This window comes from Cadophora gregata (genome assembly GCF_030347475.1).
Source record: "Cadophora gregata isolate MNR1 chromosome Unknown scaffold_2, whole genome shotgun sequence".
Taxonomy (NCBI): domain Eukaryota; kingdom Fungi; phylum Ascomycota; class Leotiomycetes; order Helotiales; family Ploettnerulaceae; genus Cadophora; species Cadophora gregata.
In genome coordinates, this window is record NW_026695925.1 from 3,101,845 (window position 1) to 3,121,982 (window position 20,138).

A 20,138-nucleotide genomic window follows, 5' to 3' on the forward strand; every position below is an offset into this window, starting at 1 on the left:
TGCTCTCTGGAAATATTTCAAGGGATCACGGTGCTAAGAATTATTGATCCGATGTTTAGCCGGCTGAACCTCGACCCCTCCATCCCTTTTGGAGCCTCTGACTTTGAACTCCACATCGAACCCTTCAACCATGACCAAATTTCGCCCATGCATAGACCTGCACTCGGGACAAGTGAAACAGATTGTTGGAGGCACCTTGACTACGACATCTACGGATCTCAAGACCAATTATGTCTCGAAGCTACCCGCGGGGCACTTTGCACAGCTGTACAAAGACAATGATTTGGAGGGAGCACATGTTATAATGCTAGGTCCAGGCAACGAAGAAGCTGCCAGAGAGGCATTAGCAGTATGGAAAGGCGGTCTGCAAATTGGAGGAGGCATAAACGATAAGAATGCGAAGCAATGGATTGATTGGGGTGCGGACAAGGTTTGTGAAGTCGTATGAGCCATGATGTATTTTATTAAGGTGATGGCAGGTTATCATAACATCTTTTCTTTTCCCCTCGGGAAAGTTCTCTCAAGATCATCTCGACCTCGTCCTCGCCGCTCTTGAAGGTGATAAGGAAAAGCTAGTCATTGACTTGAGCTGTAGGCGGAAGGGTGATACTTGGTTTGTTGCTATGAACAAATGGCAGACCATCACTGACATGGAAGTGAATGAAGGTGAGACCTAACCTAAGAACCGACTCTGCTTTCTTTTTCTCAATCTCTGACAATCTCTAGCATCTATCAAATCGCTCGAAGAATACTGCTCCGAGTTTCTCATCCACGCGGCAGACAACGAAGGTCTGCAAAAGGGAGTCGATGAGAAGCTCGTGGAGAAATTAGCAGAGTGGTGCAGCATTCCAGTAACATACGCAGGAGGAGGAAGAAATCTTCAAGACCTAGACCATGTCAAGACTCTGAGTGGCACTCGCGTGGACCTCACAATTGGTAGTGCTCTCGATATATTCGGCGGATCTGGAGTTACTTTCGAGGAGTGTGTTTCGTGGAATCGAAGTCAACCAAGACGGTGAAGCTTTTTGAAATTTACCTTCAAATGACAATACATGTTCTGCAAAAATCACCTTCGCTCAAGGACAACTGGAGTAGTATTCATCATGGGTCTTTCAATCGGTCATCACGTTCGGAGCCACATGGGTCTCTCCTGTCCATTGCAATCGGTCGTAGGGAAATCTGCGGAGCTCAATTCAACTGCGCTGCACGTGAAGTGCAAATCGGAGGCTCCAGAGACCATATCTGAAACCATTTACAACATTTCAATCCGAAAGTGGCTGCGGAACGAACGAGACTGGAGGGAGAAGATTGTACGCAGCAGCCCTGAGGTCTCTGAATTATCGAAAGATTACAAAGCAAAGCTTGACAGCAATCTGTCCCGTCAAAAGTTGCTCTCGTCGAAGCACTTCAGTGGCTGGGAGTTAGCATGGCAGCTTGCAATGGCGGAAAGTCGAATTGCTCTGATCGAAACAGAGATCCGTGATGCTCGCATCTTCATCGGAAAGCAGGCTGGCAAGATGTCCCGCTCGAACAGGCGGTCCAAGCTGCACTCACGAGCTAAACGTAGGGCTTGTAACGATAACACCTCCAGAGCTTCTGATTCTCTCCAAAATGAGCTGGTAAAGCTGCTTCGACAAATGGTGACTCTCAGGAAATCTAATCTAGAGCTTAGAGAGCAGCTTGACAAGCCTGCTTTAGAGCTTAATCTTACTGTGCAGCAGATTGTGAAGCATCATCTCTCCAAGAGGGCTGATGTCACCGGTCCACTTTACGCTGTCGGCATTGCGATCAGAAACCGGTACCTGGAAAACTGTGCGTATCACTCGCGGAACAAAGAAATCGTGTTGGCTGGCAATGAAGCTGCACACAATGGAAACGCTCTCGCAGATGCAATCTTGTATCATCCTAGCGAAGCCAATCACCGGAAGGATACTTTGACTTATTTAAAGATCTATGGATTGCTACCCCACACAGTCTGGAAACACAATCGCTGCAAACCGTTCCTGCAACTGGTCACTTGGTACGGAACTGTCAAACGATGGCACCCCCACAATTTTTCCTTCACAGAATTTGCTAAGGCATGGCCAGCGGACTTCTTCAAAAAGTACTCCAAGCCGCAACCTGAGATCTTCCAAGCGGACTTTGCGAGGGGAAATATGACTGATCTCATGAAGCTTATCGAGGCAAAATACACCATTGAAGCAAAGCAGAACAGAAGCAAATACCAGTGATGGGCTCAACACTCTACAATTTCAATATGGGGCTAGATGATATGGAGGATCGGAGAATGGATATGCAAGGATGGAGACAATGTAGTCCTGGTGATATTTTGCCAATGATGCGGGTCGTGGGACGTTGAACGTGCCACTTTAGCTTGCCTTATTCATCTTCTTTCTCTAAGAGTTTACTTCTAATCTGCATTTGCTTTGAATATCCCTTAATATCATCACTGAAGCCTGTCTGATTATCCAGCGTGCCTCCTGTATGCCATGTGGTGTGGCCAGGTAAGTTCTTTCCTCGCTACTCTAGCCGGAAAGAGCTGTTTGTCAACAGCTTGCGCCTTCTCTTCGGAAATTCGTCGTGATTTGGGCAGACCACAACTCAGTGATTTAATGTCCAAACATCAACTCACACCATTGAAGTTTCATCATGGAATCCGAGATTGACGCCTTGAAGGTAAGACGGGCACAATCGATTGACGCAGATCCCCAGCTAATATATATGCCGCTCGCCCGCCCAGGATGAGAATGCGCACTTGAAGGGCATTGTAGTTACGCTGCAGCGGTAAGCAGTAGATTCGAATGCAAAAATCGTCCAGTAAGTAGAAGCCATGCGACCTGATGGTTATCCAATACTGCAGAAGCCATTTGGGGCATTGCTAACTAGTGTACTTGACTAGATTGCAAGTCGAAGCAAAAATATTTCGTGCTACAATCAAATCGCAAGATGCCCAAATGGCAAAGCTGACGGCCACAATTGACATGCTCTCCGCGCCTACTAATACCCAAACTCCTGGTTCAGAGAGCGGTACCTCGAAGTCAAGGTCCACAAAATCATTGTTAGTCCTTGTGAGCAACATTAAGATCGAAAGTGGCAGAGATGAGGAAATCAAAAGACTTGAAGGCGAAATTCAGCGACATGAAAAGGCAGCAAAGCGAATGGACAAGATTCTAGGAATGTTGAGAGGAGAGAACGAGCAAGCACAAAAAGATCTCGAGAACTTGAAGGGGAAGATGATACCCTGCTATAAAGTTGGGTTTTGGATTCGACAGCGCAACAGGGAAGAGGACTGGGTCCGCCGAGGTGGAAAGAGTTCATGGTTGTAAGTTCACTCCTGTGATCAAGAATACAGAGGCGTGTCCGACCTGACTTCTTGTACTCCGCCCACTCTTTTGCTTTGGATAACGATGGATGGATGCATAATTGACCATCCACGGTCCACAGCCCAGCTTCAATCATATGTGACTGCTCTACACATTACGCAGATCCTCTTTCGGACGCCAGTATCCTCTGCTTTACTGACGATCTCGAAGATGTTGATTCCACTGATACAGAGAGATGGTCCCATTACCAGCAGCAGTATTGTGTTTCTCCCGACGTGGTTCTCGAGAATCATGGCTTCAGCAAGTTTTTGGACATCCTGAAAGGATATGCCAACATGCAGCGCTACGCTGCAGAGGGCTCTACATCTGCAGATGATGCTACCAAGTTCTTGAAGAGCTCAAAGATGTTTATCGAAAAAATCTATCCTGGTGGTACATTCAAGTCTGATGAAGATATCGAGAGGGATGTTGTCGCAGATACTTTGTATGAACACTTGCAAGATATTGTCGGAGCTGCTACTATCAGACATCGAACATTTTTGAAGGACTCTAAAGAAGTCTTGGGATGATTCTTATGGCAGCGATTTTGCGAACGTGTTTTTTTTTTGGCCTTGCATGTATGGATTACAGGGCTGTACCTTCTTGCTGGCATTTGACTTACTGGGTTCTGGGATGACATACTGTCTGTGGAGCCTCCGCAAACAATTTGATTCTTCATATACCAAGCCGGAGCTCTCTCCATCTTCCCTTTCTGATCTGTGAAATAATAATGAAGAGTCATGTTCTCGATACATGCACACAATCCTTAGCTGCTTAACGTACTGAGTATTAATCCATGTGAATATAGTCTATATCTTTCATTGTCGTTTGTAATACCGTCACCAAAAAATGCATTGAAACTTAGCGCATCACAGAAGAAGGGCGCTTCAAACCTTACTGATGAAGCCAATGTTCAAAATTTCATCACCAAAGTCTCGTTCTAGCAACCTCTACGTTCAGTCCATCACGATAATCAGAATACGTGACTCTAATGGAAGAGAGGCCTCGTTAGCTTGATTGGTCATCTTGCTAAGCACGTCGTTTACCCCAAAATTACCTGGATTCTCGAAGCATAAAGTCAGCAAAAAGGCGAAAGGAATACAATGATACCTGGTTGAGGATGCTCCAGAGTTGTATTTCCAAGAGAAGAAGATATTACAGAAGTTCTTATTAGCGTTACGTGAACGCTGTCGACTCAAGATTGAGATCCCTTGTAGTCCCAAGGACTTAGATGGAGACTGCGCGACTGCTGATGAAGTTCTAGAGATGATGCTCGACCATATTGTGAAGCATCAATTGACAGCCACAAAATCGTAAATCAAGGAGATTCTAAAAAATATCGGGCGGTGAGGCAGGACGCTAAGCGCAGCAAGACCGGAGGATGACAAGCAGAACCATAAATCAAAGGCATTCCAAAGTCTCGTAATAAGCCTCAAAGCAAAAGATTCAACATGCTTTTTGTCAATCGCATCACTTCTAGAGACTCATGTTGGGTGCTGCAATGAGGTCAAGGTTCATGATTGAAGGAAGGTGGCTAGGAATGCCTCCCGGATGCCAAATATCAACAAACAATTAAGGGTTCTGAATTTTCCCCAATAAGCTCTGTCCGATAAAGACCCTCTCAGATATCATAAGCCTATAATTTGCAAGTCTTCAAAAATATCTTCAGACCTGTACTGGACCTTCTCCGGTCACCATGTTCTCATGTGGTGGTATCGTCCTTCAGGTTGCCATTGTTGTTGGAAGCGCAGCCCTCGCTTAGACGAATTTAGCGCCACACCAACTACTTCAACTCTTCGTCAACCTCTCTCGTCAATCTCTCTTCGTCAACCTCTCTTCGTCAACCTCCCTTCGTTAACCTCTTTCACTTCCCTCCCTTCAAGTCTCATCAACCTCAACGGAGAATACCAGATCTATCGAGATCACTTCCGCCCTTCGTTACCGGACAAGCAACCTAATTGTAACATCAAACAACGTCACTGGTGAGTAGTCGTCGGGTGAAACGCCTCAAGCCTGCCTGTCAGACGCGTCTCTGTCCTGCTAGGCTTCAATCTCACCTCTTGACGATTGACTGATCTCGGTCTAGGACAACTCTCATTCGAAAGGCCCTACTGCTACGGCAACACTATCACTGCAATTCGCAGATCTCCATCCTCGCACGTTCCATCCCTCGCAACCGCCATTTCAGGTCAGAAGTTCACTTTCTATTCCCCACCTGCCATATCCAATAGATAACATCTTTTCAACTCCTTTTCAGTCGTCTTCCCTCCCAGCAGACCATGAACTGACAGTCGACAGGATTTGAGACTTGATCGCACCCTCCCATGTCGTCTCCAATCCATACCACCGCCAATGGCGATCCAAAGTCTGATGTATCTCGCCCAACCACACCTACCAAGTCCACTGCTGGCTCTGCAAAGATTTTTACACCATCGAAAAACCCACCCGTTCCAAATTCCCCCAAGGACTACGTCTGTGACAACATCTACTATGAAGATCATTGTTCACCAGACCCCAAGCGGGAAGAAGAGATGTACACCGAGAAGCTTGAGTAAGTCTACTGTCCTGCCGTTACACAAGATTAAGAAGCTGATAAATCCAGGCTCATCAAGAAGCAAATTCAAATCAAGAACATTGCTCATGAAATAGAACAATTGACCTTCAACCAGAACGAGTTGCAGAGCATATTGGAACTTGCCACCGCGCAAATTGAGCCACTTCAAATTCAAGTCAATGAGCGTACTGCGACCTATCTATACAAGACAACTGCCATCGCCGAGATCAAAGGCTCCCCTAATGTTCTCAACATCACAAAAGAGATGTCGGCTGCTGAAGTCCTCGAAGCTCGCAGAGCCCAAGCCAGACTTGCCAAGCTCCAGCTGGAAGCTATGGAGAGTGAGATTGAAATGCTTGAGGCACAAGTCCTTCTCGACGCTGAGAAAGAAGCCACTTGCACCAAAGTCTCTGAGTTCGAAATTACTCGAGCTAAGCTTGCCGAGTTGACCGCTGATATTTTCGCTCTCAAGAGTGAGTACCAGAAGTCCAACTTGGCATGGACCTCGAAATTCTCAGCCGAGGAGAGTAATTTGCAAAGCAACTACGCCAACGACGGTACCAATGATGTCTCTACCAAGTTGGAACAACTATCATCTGAGAACACAGCCCTGAAGGAACAAGTTCAGGTCATGCTTACTAAGTCTACTGCTCCTGGTGACAACATCATTGCAGGTTTGCAGCATACCATTGCGACTGGCACAGCACTGAACAACGCCCAGGCGAATGAGATCGAGTCTCTGAAGGCTATTATCTCAGCTGGTCAAGCACAAGTTCAGGCTCAGGTCAATGAGCTCCAATCGCTGCACGCACAAGGTCAGGCGCAAGCCCACGAGCTTCAAGCATTGCATGTCAGAAACCACGCGCTGATCGACGAGGTCCAAACCCTCAAGGCTTACATTACCCAGGCTCAGAAAGATGTGGATATGAACATGAAATTCACTATCAAGAACCTCGAAGAAAAAATCGAGATCATGAAGCCTCTTGTACGTTCATCCCACTATTTGAATGTCCTGAAATTATTCGCTGACATTGATTGTCGATTTAGTATCGACTTGGTCGCCAGGTCCGCTACCGCAACAATAATAGCATCCTTCGCAAGAAGTATGAGGGACAGGATATTGAGTGCAACCTGGATAACTATGAGGAAGGTTACCATGCCAGATTTGGCGGTCATGTGATTGCTGACTCCATGATGTATCATAGCCATGGTGGTACGAAAGTCATCAATTTTCCAGCATGACATTAGCTAACTCCCACTTAGGCTTCGATGAGATTCACCCCATGGGAAACGATGAGAAGAAATTTGAAATACTTCACCATGGTATCACTGCTAAGATGGTCTGGGACCACCGCCATGACTTCACCATACTTGCAGAGATCCTGGATATGGCGTCCAATATGACAGCTTATGGCGAAAAGAACACTACTGGTATTGCTGATGACTTTGAAGGCGAAGACGACGAATATGGTCTCGAGGATAAGTTCGCACTGGTAAGTACCTAGGGTTGTTCATCCTTTCATGTCTCAAGATATACTAGGGACATTTGGTGACAGTTGCTAAATATACCGTGCCCTTCAGACGGACTTCGGAAATTCTGAGTTCAAGAAGCTCTTCGTTAAGGTCATCTCTCACATCTTGCCTTCCTACAAAACCTTAGCCATCACGTCCGATGATGAATTCAGAAAGCACCAAGATCTTGTGGATGCCTTCCATGCCATGTATATCATCTCATCTGAGGTTGTCAAGAACAATTATATCGCTCGTCGCAAGGGAGTTGAAGATACTTGGGGTAAGTTTGTAATCCTACACTGTTGACTTGCGAGTACAACTGAAACTCGTAGACCAACCCTGGGAGAATGCTTGGGAGGAGTGGGATGACTGGGTCCACAAGGCCATGATTCGTCAAATGTGCTGAATTTCTATTTCACTGTCACGTTGTCATAATTGCAGTTGCATAAGGAGCTACTACAGAGAGAGAGAATCTCCTATATAAAGGGGTAGCGTACTCAGTAGTACGGCCTATAGTACTGAGTCTACGCCTATAATCCCCATATTTCTAACAGCCCCCCTATTCTCTATATCTGTAGTAAATAGAGCCTTCCAAAGCAGTACAGCGCTGAATATTCCCGAAGCGACGCCAGAGTATCGCTGAAGCATTGCTGATAACTTGTATTATATAAGGAGCCTCGATTGTGCCTTATTAACTCCTGTAATATACTAGTATATATATAGTACCTACGTCTCCTGTTTTCCTAGGAGTTTAGTAACTTTACAGTATTAAGGCATATAAAACAGTATAAGAGTGCATCTAAATCGCTCTCTTATTAATAATCTCCTGCTCCTGCCGCTCTTATTCACTCTTCTTTATAGCCACCTCGCACTTTCCTTTTATAGCTACTAAGATATTCCTTACTAGCCTTCTCTCTAGCCTCTAAGGTATATAAAGGTTATTCTCTTCTAGTTCTGTTTCCTTTCCTTCTTCCTTTAACCGCGGAATAAGATTTATCTTAACTGTTAGGTATAATGGTTATATGTCATGTTTTACTTAATTCGCAGTTATATATTATTATTAAGGAAGATATTTATTAAAGGACTGATTTTCCGCGAAGAATATTCTATTTTTTATAGGTTCCACCACTAGAAACAGCCTTAATTTATGCAGATCTACTGTTAATTAGCTAACTGTTATTAATCTTAGAGTTATTATTAGAGAATCAGTTGTTACTAGGTAACCCTATATATATCTTATATCGTTTAAACGATTCTAAAGGTAAAGCCTTCGTAAGAGTATCTACTATATTATTATTACCTGGAACGTGTTTTACTACTAACTTATTATATAAAACTATATCGTCTCGAATATAGAACTAGCAGATATTAATATACTTTGCCTTTAGATGGAATTTCCGTTCTTTTAAGAGAGATTCGGCTCTAGCGTTATCAAGATATAGTGTAGGAATTCGGGATAGCTTTATATCGAGGTCTTTCTATAGCTTAAGTAACTAGGCTACTTCTCTAGAGCTATCACTAGCAGCTATTATCTTAGAATCTAAGCTAGAGAGAGCTGTAGACCTTTACCTATTAGTAGCCTAAGAGATTAGACCCCCGTAGAACCTTACTATCTATCCTTAGAACGATTTCCTATTGTATTCTGTCCCTTATGTAGCGTCAGTCTAAATATTGAATATATCGTCGTCTAGCTTTCCCCTATATTCTATTCCGATTCTAAATATTATTCCGTCACCTTCTATACGTTATAGATATCGGAGGAGAGGTTTCATGTCTTAGAGGTGAGATTTAAGGGGATTTAATATATACCGCGCTAGCTAGCCTATTATATAGGCAATATCAGGTTATGTGAGGTTCAAGAGGTATATTAGAGAGCTGATAATCTACTGAAACAGTGAGATCTCTTTAGGGGAGGCTAGTATAATACCTTTATCTTTAGCTAACTCCCTTAGTACTATTCCAGCGGCTGCAGGTAAGGTATTACCTCTAGCTTGTAACGTTTCTAACTCGGTCGGTGTCGTGAGTACAGACTCGTCGGTTGGTATCAGCTATGAAGTAAGGTAACAAGACGCTCGATTCTCAATAGGAATTGAGACGTTACAAGCAGTGGTAAACTAGGTGTAAACTTGCTATTTGATTTGAGCACGAAGCTCTACTATCTAGGAAACTACCTACTCGTTATATAGAACTTCCGACTTCCTGTGCAAGCCGTGCAAGACGTCTTGCAGGGCGCGCAAGCCCGCAAGCCCGTCTAGCAAGCTAGCACATCACGTGACCCATGTCCACCGTGATCAACATAACTATTATTATGACAACGAGCGTGGAGTATGGTACTACTCGCTAATTCGTACCATTCTCTTGTTGGTGCCATTCTCTCAATGGTACCATCAACCCTTTGGTACCAAACACCGACTGGTGCCATCCACTTGGTAGTACCATCAGTATTATGGTGCCAACCCGTGACTTGTACCAAGACTGAGCCTGGTTCGTGACACTATCCCCCTTCCAGCCTAGCGTGTCCTCACGCTTAAGTATGCCTAAGGAAATATCGACGACTGCCCACGGCCGTCTTCTTCTTTCATCATGCCACCCGAACGCTCAACCAAAAGAGTCGATCATATTGCGCTTGGGCGACAGATTGAATTGAGTGGAAAAATCATGGCACCCTGTACCAGATGTGAAAATGCGAATTGCAAAGACTGTGTGTCGCCCCGCGATCCCAAACTGACTCGGTGTGGTCGATGTGCCCGTCTAAACAAGACATGCGATGTGCGTACCGTGAACCGCATGCCGACAGCGTTGGATTGGGAGTCCCTTGACTCCCAGATCGAGAAGTTGGATGCCGAGGAAGAGGAGGCGATGGCGAAAATCCTTCGTTTGAAGAAACAGAAACGTTTCCTCTACGAAAGGCGGCAGAAGATGATTGCTGCCGGGCTGAACTCAATGGAAGAGCTCGACGCTCTCGAAGCGTTGGAAAAGGAAGCTGAGGAGAAGCGGAAGGCGGAGGAGGCACAGAAAAGTGCTGAGTTGGCAGGCGCGGAACGTCCTAGTTCCGGCGACGTCGACCCCCCCTACGACCCGACGGTCGGCCTTCCCTTCGACCCTGAGGACCCGCTCTGGGCAGACCTGGGTTTCGTTGATGGAAACTGGCAAGCAGCTTCGGGCAGCGAAGGTTTGACCTAGGTTCCCAAGTGTTCTCGGATTGTGGGTAATCCTTCCATTTCACTAGGTATTTGATGATACCGTACTTGTACTGACAATCCAGCAGTTCCTCTACTTCGTATTCTTCAAGCGGATTGATGGGTTCTGCGATTGTTTTTGGGGCTGGTGGTGCGCCCGGTGGTGCTTTTTCCAATAAGGATATATGGAATACTGGGAATACCTTCTTCATCGTGTTCGGCAGTTGGAGTTCGTAATTCAAAGGTCCTTTGACTTGCTTGATCTTGAACGGTCCTAATTTCTTGTGGTCCAATTTGTCGCTTGGCCGCTGCGTGTTGATGTTTTTCCGTAAAAGATAAACCCTATCCCCCTCCTGTAGCGTTGGCTCCTGGCTACGCGTTTTGTTGTAGTAGTGTGCGTTTCTTTCTGCTACGAACTGGAGTTCCTGGGATAATTCCTTGTGTAGGTCCTGAATCTTCTGGACCTGGATGCGAGCCGCATCATTATCCTCAACCGTCAGGTTGGGTTCTCTGTATGCGACAGGTTCGTAACCGTAGTTGGCGAAGAATGGTGTTACGTTGGTTGTTTCCGTGGTCGAGCTGTTGTAGGCGAACTCTGCAAGTGGCAGCAGTCCTACCCAGTTATCTTGTTGGTAGTTGATGTAGCATCGCAAGTATGCTTCAACGACTTGGTTCATCCGTTCATTTCCTCCATTTGTCTGAGGGTGAAATGCTGTTGAGAGTTTTCGTTTGGTTCCGAGGAAACTCGTCAATGCCTTCCAGAATTTGGACGTAAACAGCTTGTCCCGGTCGGACACTATTTCTTCCGGTACTCCACGCTTGGAGACCACTTCTTTAAGGTATACCTGCGCTAGGTCCTCGGCCGTGAGCGTTGATTTGACTGGTACTAGGTTCATGTATTTGGTAAGTCTCTCCATGATGACCAGTATCATATCATAGCTAACTCCTGTGGCCGGGTCTTTGGACATGGGTAATGGTCCAATAAAATCCCATGATATCGATTTCCAAGGTTGTGGTGGTATGGGTACTGTGATCATCTGCCCATAAGGTGCGTGCCTGGTTGGCTTGTTCCTGATGCAGGCATCACAATTTCCAACTACCTCCTTGACTACTGCGCGAAGTCCCTCGCCCCAGTAGCATCGCGAAATCCTTAGGTACGTTCTTCGTACCCCTTGATGTCCGTGTGCGGGTAGTCCATGTTGTTCCTGAACATATTCCTTGGTCAGGCTGGGCGGGAGCCACAGCTTCCCATTTACTCGCACGTATCCTTTCTCAACCGTGGTGTGGTTGTTGGTCTTCAGGAGAGACCTTTCGAGCTCCTGAGCTTTCTTCAGTGTTTCTGCCCAGGGTCCCTTGAGTTCTAAGGCCGCTGCTTCTCGGATGTGGGGGACTAAGTCCCCATTGTCCAATTCCTTGAGCAAGGCGGTTTCATTGTAGATCTTGTCTCCTTCGTACCCTGGCAGCCTGCTCAGGGCGTCGGCTCTGGCGTTGTCTTTTCCTTGCACGTACTTGATTACAAGATCAAAAGAGGCAAGTTCCTCGGCCCACCTGGCCAACCGTCGATTGTCTAAGACCTTAGTGGTTGTGAAGGTTCGAAGATTCATATGGTCGGTGTGGACGATGATTGGATACTTGGCTCCTTGCAGATAGATCTTCCAATGTTTGCATGCTTTGACGATAGCCATGAGCTCCTTCTCGTATATGTTGTAATTTTGTTCGGCTGGGGACATTTTTTCGGAATAGTAGGCGACTGGGTGTAGTCGGCCTTCCTCGTCTCGCTGTAGGTGGGCTGCACCAGTACAGGTATCCGAAGCGTCGGTTTCGATTATGCTTTCCCTTTCCTCGTCGAAACTGTAAAGGATTGGTTCCTTGGTGAATTCCTTCTTGATTCGTTGGAAGGCTTCCTCGCACTGGCTAGTCCAGGTGAAAGAGACACCCTTCCTGGTCAGGTTGGTGAGCGGTTCGGCGATTTTGGAGTAGTTTCGGATGAACTGTCGACAAAAATTGGCAAATCCCAGTTGGGATTGCACATCCTTGACGTTCTTGGGTGACTCCCACTCTTTCACCGCTCTGACCTTTTCTGGGTCAATGCTCATCCGTCCTGGGTTTATGACATATCCCAGGAAGGTGACCTGCTTGACCGAGAATTCACACTTTGATAGTTTCAGTCTAGAATCTACCTTGTGTAGGGCTTCCATGACTTGTAGGACGTGTCCTTGGTGTTCCTCGATGGTTCTCGAGTAGACCAGGATATCGTCCAGGTAGCATATTGCGAATTTTCCGATGAAGTCCTTCAGAATCTCGTTATTCTGCCTTTGGCATGTGGCCGGTGCATTCGTAAGTCCGAATGGCATCACCGTGTGTTCCCACAAGCCTGAGGGTAGGATGAAAGCCGTCTTCCATTCGTGCCCTCTTTTGATTCGGATCAAATTAAACGCGTTACGTTGGTCCAATTTGGTGTATACCGTTGCTCTGGCCAGCCTGTCCCGCAGGTACTGAGCATTGGGCAAAGGATACACGTCCCTTATCGTCCCATTGTTGATCATGCGATAGTCGCCACAAGGTCTTCCCTTAGGATCCCCTGCTTTCTTGGCGACTAACATGTTGACCGCGCATGGTGATTTGGACTTCCGAATCCATCCTTTCTTCACTCCTTGTTCCCGCCATTCCTCAAGCGTCCTCGTGGTGGCGTAATTATGGTAGCGAAGCTTCTCTGCAATGGGTATGAACCCTTCTTTGAAGTTGATCTCGTGGTCCCAGGGTTGATGTTCAGGCAATGCCCTCATGTCCTGTGGATCCTCGAACATCTTTGCGTACTTCCTATAGGGTACGGGCAGCTGTTCCCGTACGTCATCCTTCTGTCTGGGATGACCTTCAGATTCCTTCTGGCTGGGAATCGGACTCTCTCGTGTAGAGTCAATCGGCGTCATCCTTAAGGAGGCGGCGCTAGCCTCCCTTTCGCCGGATAGTCAACTGCGGCGACAGTTGCATCTATCAAAAGTAAGCGTTCTTGCTTTCCAGTCGATGCTGGGGTTGTGGCTGTTCATCCACATGGTTCCGAGGACGATATCGTGTCGTCCAACTGGGACAACGTCGAACGATAAGTACTCCGTGTGACCATCAGGCATCTTCATTTCGATGCTCGCCGTTTTGTCTCGCACCCACCCGTCAACCCCTGCGTTTTTCCCATCCAATAGGGTGAGTCTGTAAGGGCGTGGGTTGCGTATAATGGGTATGTTCAGTTGTTCCACCAGTCGTGGGTGAATGAACCTTCCCATGGCTCCTGAGTCGATCAGGGCCTTAGCTGTATTCCCATTCAGCTCTACTTGGACCACTAGTTGGTCCATCTCTCCGGTGGCGGCGAGTTCGGGGTAATCGAGGTGATCGGGGTACTCCTGCGGTTTTACGGGTAAATCCCTTTGTTCCTCGACGATTTCTCCCGTTGTCTCGTCCATCCACTTCCTTAAGCCTTGGTTGTAACTGATGAGGGTGTACGGGACATCCTCCTCAAGGTTGACCTGGCTCTGTATGGGTTCCTCTCTCGTCCTCTGGAATCGGAGGGGTTCCCATACTTGCTGTCTTCGCTTCCAATACCGTTTTCCGCTAGTCGTTGCGGTCACGACCCACGTATCTTTGACTTCCAGATAGTCGTCTAGCTGGCCATATTCCCGAGGCTCGGGTTCTTCCACAAGGCTAGCCGTGTATCTTTTAGATCGTTGGTCTGTATACTCGGTGTTCTCTTGGAATACGATGATCTCGGCGTCTCGGTAGACAACGACGCAACTAAGGCCTCGCTCTGGGGCATCGTGAGTCCTTCGCTTTTCCGCTAGGTCTGGCTTATCTCCCACGTGCATCCAGACTCGTCGTTCTCCGTTGTGAGAGCGGAGGGCCCAATTTTCGTTGATGATGGGCAGCCGGTCTGCCCAGTGATCATTAGTCACCTGGCTTTCTTGTTGGGTGTCCAGGGATTCTATATCACTGATTCGCTGGTTTTCGAGGGATTCGGTCAGGACTTCCTCCCAACCGTCGTCCTCGCTGACTCGTTCGAGCACTGCCGCTTCGCGGCGCTCGGTCTTTCGTTCGGCCAAAGCGAATTGTCGTTTGTCTTTAGGAGGGGCTTTCCCTCCGTTCTTGTTCTGAGAGCAGTCCCTGGCGAGGTGGCCGGCCTTGCCACAGGTGTAGCACAAGCCCTTCTCTCGTCGTTTCTGCTTCTCAGCCTGGCCCTTGCCTCCTCTCTCGGCCCCATCCATTTCCATCGGGTCATGATGACTCCGTTTATTGTTGGGGTGGGGTTGGAAGTTTCCTCCTCTCTTCCCATGTCGTTCCGGGAACTGAGGCTTCCTGTATTGAGTAGGGGCAAAATACCCTCTTTTTTCCTTCTGTCGTTCCTGGATCCGTTCGTCGATGGTTGTAGCCGTTTTGATCATTTCCTCCAGGCTGTCGGGTTTGTCGGCCCTGGAGAGTTCGTCTTTGATATGGTCCTTTAGGCCCTTGTAGTACTGGGCTTTCAAACCACTATCCGTCCAGTCCAGTCGCATGGAGTGACGGTGGAACTCGGCAGTGTATTCGTGAACGGATCCTCGTTGGCGGATGCCAAGCAGGTGTTTCTCGGACTGTTCTTTCTCGTTGGGGTCTCCGAAGACTCCCTTGATAGCCGTGGTAAATCCTGCGACGGTGCGGAAGATGACGCGACTCTTCTCGGTCATGGTGGTGGAGCAAGCTCCGGTCACATGTCGGTTGAGAAGGTAGTCGCTGAGGGCTGGTTCGATCCAGTGTGCTGCAGTGTCGCGGAGGAACGAGGCGATCCACAAGACCTTGAGGGATTCGGCCTCGAACTTGTCTCCGTTGAAGGCTAGGTACATCTGGTACTGGAGTACGAACTGTCCTAGCTTGGATCGTTGACCATGGAAGGTATCCGGTAGGTTGACTCGGGGTGGAGTAACCTTGTCTTCCTTCTTACTGGTCTGGGAGCTTTCTCCCACGACGGATCCTTCCTTAGGGGCCATTGTGTCTTGCTGACGATACTTCAAGTGAGGTGCTCAAAGTGTAACGTTTCTAACTCGGTCGGTGTCGTGAGTACAGACTCGTCGGTTGGTATCAGCTATGAAGTAAGGTAACAAGACGCTCGATTCTCAATAGGAATTGAGACGTTACAAGCAGTGGTAAACTAGGTGTAAACTTGCTATTTGATTTGAGCACGAAGCTCTACTATCTAGGAAACTACCTACTCGTTATATAGAACTTCCGACTTCCTGTGCAAGCCGTGCAAGACGTCTTGCAGGGCGCGCAAGCCCGCAAGCCCGTCTAGCAAGCTAGCACATCACGTGACCCATGTCCACCGTGATCAACATAACTATTATTATGACAACGAGCGTGGAGTATGGTACTACTCGCTAATTCGTACCATTCTCTTGTTGGTGCCATTCTCTCAATGGTACCATCAACCCTTTGGTACCAAACACCGACTGGTGCCATCCACTTGGTAGTACCATCAGTATTATGGTGCCAACCCGTGACTTGTACCAAGACTGAGCCTGGTTCGTGACATAGCTGCGGCTATTCTAAACCTTTCTAGTAGCTTTTATATATAAGCTGTTTAATGAATCCGCAGAGTCTTATTCTTCCTATCCCTCTTAACTTATAGGCCTATAAATATATCAATAGCTCCAAGGTCTTTACCTTTCTAGGTCTTTAAGAGCTGTTTCTTAAGATATTCGCAGTCGGCAGAGTTACCTATAATTAGTATATTATCAACGAAGACTAATACGTACACTCTATTCTTAAAGATAAAGAGATTAGAGTTAGCCTCTAACGCTTCTAGACTTAGCTTTTCTATCTTATCTTTAATAAGGAGCTACTATTCCCTAAGTACTTGTTTCAGGCCATAGAGAGAGCGTAGGAGCTTCAGATATACGTCTTTCCTTCTATTTAACTCTAGGTGAAGCTTATTCTATATCTCCGGCGTCTTATTATTCGGAATTATTATATATATATCTTCTTTCAGGTACGCGTTTAGGAAGGCAGTATCGATATCGATATACTTAATCTCCAGGTCTCTTTTAGCTATAATAGCGAGTAGTGCTCGTAAGGTGGAATAGCGTACGACGCTCGCGAAGGTGTTAAAGTAGTTAAGGCCGTGTTTTTACTTAAAGCCTCTTACTACGAGCCTAGCTTTTCGCCGTGCTACAGAGCTATCGGAGTTGATTTTGTTACGTAGAACTAGTCTTGAAGATATTAGTTTCGAGCTGGAGGGAGGCTTACTAAAGTACACTCTATAGGTTCTAGCGCTTTATATAGCCTGTAATTCCTTAAGAATAGCGGCCTTCTATTCTACTGGATTCTCCCTTAGAGCCTCTGCGATAGTTATAACCTTAAGAGGTTGTATAGGTTCACCCTCTAGTGTAATTAGCGCTATTTAATAGGTTAGTGCCTTATTAAGGATTTACTAAGAGTATAGCTTCATAGTTATTACCTAAGCAGCTTACTCGAAGTATTATTTTCTACGCTGTTTCTTACTATATCTTAATAGTGGAGTATTATTAGACGCGTTTACTAGTTAAGTCTATTTAGGGAGGCGTTAATTAGACGCTCCCTTAGTATCTCCTACTATATTTTCTACAGCTAACTTTCCCCTTAAAGGATTTTTAGCTTCTATAGCTAGCCTCTCTCCTAGAGGTCTTTCAGCTTCTATAGCTAGCCTCTCTCTTAGAGGTCTTTCTAAGCCTTTAGCACCTTTAGCTGGCCTCTTAGTAAGTGCTGGACCGGTAGCTAGTAGCAGAGGTCTTTCTACTACTTTATTACTGCTTTTTAGTATAGTTTCCTTACTACTAGTATATATAAAGTATATTATATACTCGTTGAAGCCGTAGTTAGCTGTTTCTAGTTCCTTGAAGGTTTCTACGTTCAGGAGCCTATAGGTTAAGGTATTAGCTATACCTACTAATACGAAACACCCCGGAATCGTCCTTTGCTTTATTTTACCCTAATATAGCCCTAGTAGATATAAAGGGTACGCTATAGAGCTAAATACTCTTATTTTAGAGAGGTTTATAGGCCGTCCTCTATACGCTTCGATTAGAGTGAGTCTAGTGGCTGTTTTATATAGCAAAGCAGTAGTTAAGCGTCTGTTCTTTAACTTTACCGCCTACTTAATAGCGTAGTATTATATATTCTCAGGTATCTTTATATTATAGAGGATTAAGCGTGTAATCTTAGCTAGTTTATATATCTATCGCTCTACGACTCTATTTAGAGAGTATTTATATAGAGAAGAGGGTTTAGGAACGATTCTACTCTCTTACAGCTAGTTAATAAACTCAGGACTAAACTCTCCTTTACTATTATTAGTTCTCTAGTAGATAATTATACGGAATTTGCTTTGCCCTTAAGTTTCAAGCTGTAGCTTTAATTTCCGAATAACTAGTTAAATAGTTAATATAGACTTATTAACTAAGAGATCTACTTAACACGTTCTCGTAGTATTATCTACTACTAAAAGGAAGTATTTATAGCCGCGAATTAAGCGTAGTAAGATGCTAGAGATATTAGCGTATAATCGACGAATAGGTATATTAGTTCTACTATCTGACTTCTTATTGAAGTGCTCTTTTATACAGCCTGTAAGGTAAGCCTTATAATACCTCTCTCCCTTTAGCTTCGGAACAGAAATCAGTCTTATTCCGTAACTACTGTAAGTAACTAGTTTCTTTAAATAGGTGTAATTTATATAGCCTAAACGCCTATGGAGCAGATCTGCCTTTATTTCCTCTATACTAAGCTAACTCTCTATTCGTTCCTTTAGTAACTTTAAGTCTAACGGAATTACGTTATACGTAACTTAATATTAAGGATTTGTATCTAGAATATATAAACCTCTGTTTCTTATACCTATAAAGGCTAGTTCACTATTCCGGTATCTATTTACTGATATCTTAGTTAGTTCCGTATTAATTCCTTCGTCTGAGAGTTAATATATTAATACTAGCTTTATAGCTCTGAAGTCAGGTATATACTACACGTCTTTAAGGGTTAACCTATTAATAGTAATATCTCTATAACTTTTAGCTATCGAGTACGAATTAGTTACTATTTTAACGTATTTAGCGTTACGCTAGCGCTTAAGTTACTTAAACTTAGCTAGAACTCTACTGAAGTAGCGAGTAGCACTAGAGTCGATTTTCCAGATAGATTCTGTAATAGAGATTATTAATAAAGTATATTCTACGTCTTTAATATAGTAAATCTCTTCTAAAGGGAACACGGGATAAGTATTATTATCTTTAATTTCCTCTACTTTATTAGCGCTATCTCTTACGTAGGTATTCTTAGCTTCTATGTAATCTATATACTAGTAGCTGTAGCCTTTACACTAAGTATACTGATTTCGGCCTAATTTAGGGCGATTTCCTCTCTTTTCCACGCGCTCTTCACGTCTCTATTAGCTACTACCCCTGCTGTTATTATTCCGTCTTTCCTATCCTCTCCTATTCTTACGTATATTACCTCTCTCATATAAGTAGCCTCTACTCCTCTAGCCTCTACTATCTCTGCTACCTCTCCCTCTATTATAGCCTCTATTCATATAGTTCACGGCGTTACTAGTAGCTATAAGTCGAAGCTATTCCCTCTATTAAATTTAATATTCGTTAAGCTTTCATATAGTATCTCTAAGATCCAGGTCTTATGATTCTAGGGTAAGCGCTATAGTAATCTAAGCTCCGGACGCTAGTAATAACTATAATAGCTTAAGATATATATCCTTATTAGTAAGAGGTTTACTATCGCCGCTGAGCTTTACTTTAAAGAGTAAGAGCCTTATAATATAATTCTGAAGTATTTCCTCCCCCAGGATAAACTTTATCTTAAAGAAATCGTCTCTTATATTAGTAAAGGTAAGACTCCCTTAAACTACTTTACCTTTATCTGTATAAATAGCTTCCTAGAGAGGCTTAGCGTTATTTAGTTTAATAATATCTCTATACTTGAGAAAGAGAAGCTTAGAGATTAAGTTAACAACTATTTTAAAAGCTTCCTTCTTTTCTTTAGCATAAGTATTCTACTAATTAACACTATTTAGCACGCTAACTTTAGTAAGAATATAATAAAGAACACTAGCTCTAGCTAGCTCTTATTTAGTCTTAAGCTCCTATTTAAAGAAGTTATTAAACTCTAGTAGAGTTTTGCCTTTTAAGGCTCCGGCGACGTAGGGAATTAGTGCTTTTAATTAGGATAATATTATAACGTAGTAGCAGATATACTAAGAGTTAATAAAGTGGAGATCTTAATAAAAATGAAGTTTTAAGGTCTTTTTCGATCGATTGGAATTACTACTATGTCATAATTGCAGTTATATAAGGAGCTACTACAGAGAGAGAGAATCTCCTATATAAAGGGGTAGCGTACTCAGTAGTACGGCCTACAGTACTGAGTCTACGCCTACAATCCCCATATTTCTAACACACGTGGTGCAATCATTGGGTCAGAGGGTCTCACACCGTGCAGGCTTAGGTTAGTACTCGTCTGTGGTTACTT

General features: G+C 44.9%; 6 protein-coding genes across 6 annotated transcripts; all 6 read left to right on the forward strand.

Annotated features, from left to right (window-relative positions):
* Positions 1–130: 130 nt before the first annotated feature.
* On the forward strand, positions 131–1,019 carry HIS6 (Enzyme that catalyzes the fourth step in the histidine pathway; the record flags this gene model as incomplete). The annotated part of the gene is made up of 3 exons (XM_058501863.1): positions 131–430; positions 480–666; positions 727–1,019. The coding sequence occupies 3 exons, from the start codon at positions 131–133 to the stop codon at positions 1,017–1,019; spliced, it is 780 nt and encodes a 259-aa protein (XP_058363185.1).
* Positions 1,020–1,052: 33 nt separating this feature from the next.
* Positions 1,053–2,231, forward strand: ONS95_008311 (uncharacterized protein; the record flags this gene model as incomplete). The annotated part of the gene is made up of 1 exon (XM_058501864.1): positions 1,053–2,231. One exon carries the CDS (start codon positions 1,053–1,055, stop codon positions 2,229–2,231), a length of 1,179 nt encoding a protein of 392 aa, XP_058363186.1.
* A 750-nt stretch (positions 2,232–2,981) lies between these two features.
* ONS95_008312 (uncharacterized protein) lies at positions 2,982–3,892 on the forward strand (the record flags this gene model as incomplete). Its single annotated transcript, XM_058501865.1, has 2 exons — positions 2,982–3,322; positions 3,445–3,892. 2 exons carry the CDS (start codon positions 2,982–2,984, stop codon positions 3,890–3,892), a joined length of 789 nt encoding a protein of 262 aa, XP_058363187.1.
* Positions 3,893–5,066: 1,174 nt separating this feature from the next.
* On the forward strand, positions 5,067–5,650 carry ONS95_008313 (uncharacterized protein; the record flags this gene model as incomplete). Its single annotated transcript, XM_058501866.1, has 3 exons — positions 5,067–5,344; positions 5,449–5,550; positions 5,620–5,650. The coding sequence occupies 3 exons, from the start codon at positions 5,067–5,069 to the stop codon at positions 5,648–5,650; spliced, it is 411 nt and encodes a 136-aa protein (XP_058363188.1).
* A 36-nt stretch (positions 5,651–5,686) lies between these two features.
* Positions 5,687–7,834, forward strand: ONS95_008314 (uncharacterized protein; the record flags this gene model as incomplete). Its single annotated transcript, XM_058501867.1, has 7 exons — positions 5,687–5,913; positions 5,965–6,766; positions 6,824–6,901; positions 6,964–7,129; positions 7,180–7,409; positions 7,498–7,708; positions 7,761–7,834. The coding sequence occupies 7 exons, from the start codon at positions 5,687–5,689 to the stop codon at positions 7,832–7,834; spliced, it is 1,788 nt and encodes a 595-aa protein (XP_058363189.1).
* A 2,177-nt stretch (positions 7,835–10,011) lies between these two features.
* Positions 10,012–10,611, forward strand: ONS95_008315 (uncharacterized protein; the record flags this gene model as incomplete). Its single annotated transcript, XM_058501868.1, has 1 exon — positions 10,012–10,611. The coding sequence occupies one exon, from the start codon at positions 10,012–10,014 to the stop codon at positions 10,609–10,611; it is 600 nt and encodes a 199-aa protein (XP_058363190.1).
* Between the last annotated feature and the right edge of the window lie 9,527 nt (positions 10,612–20,138).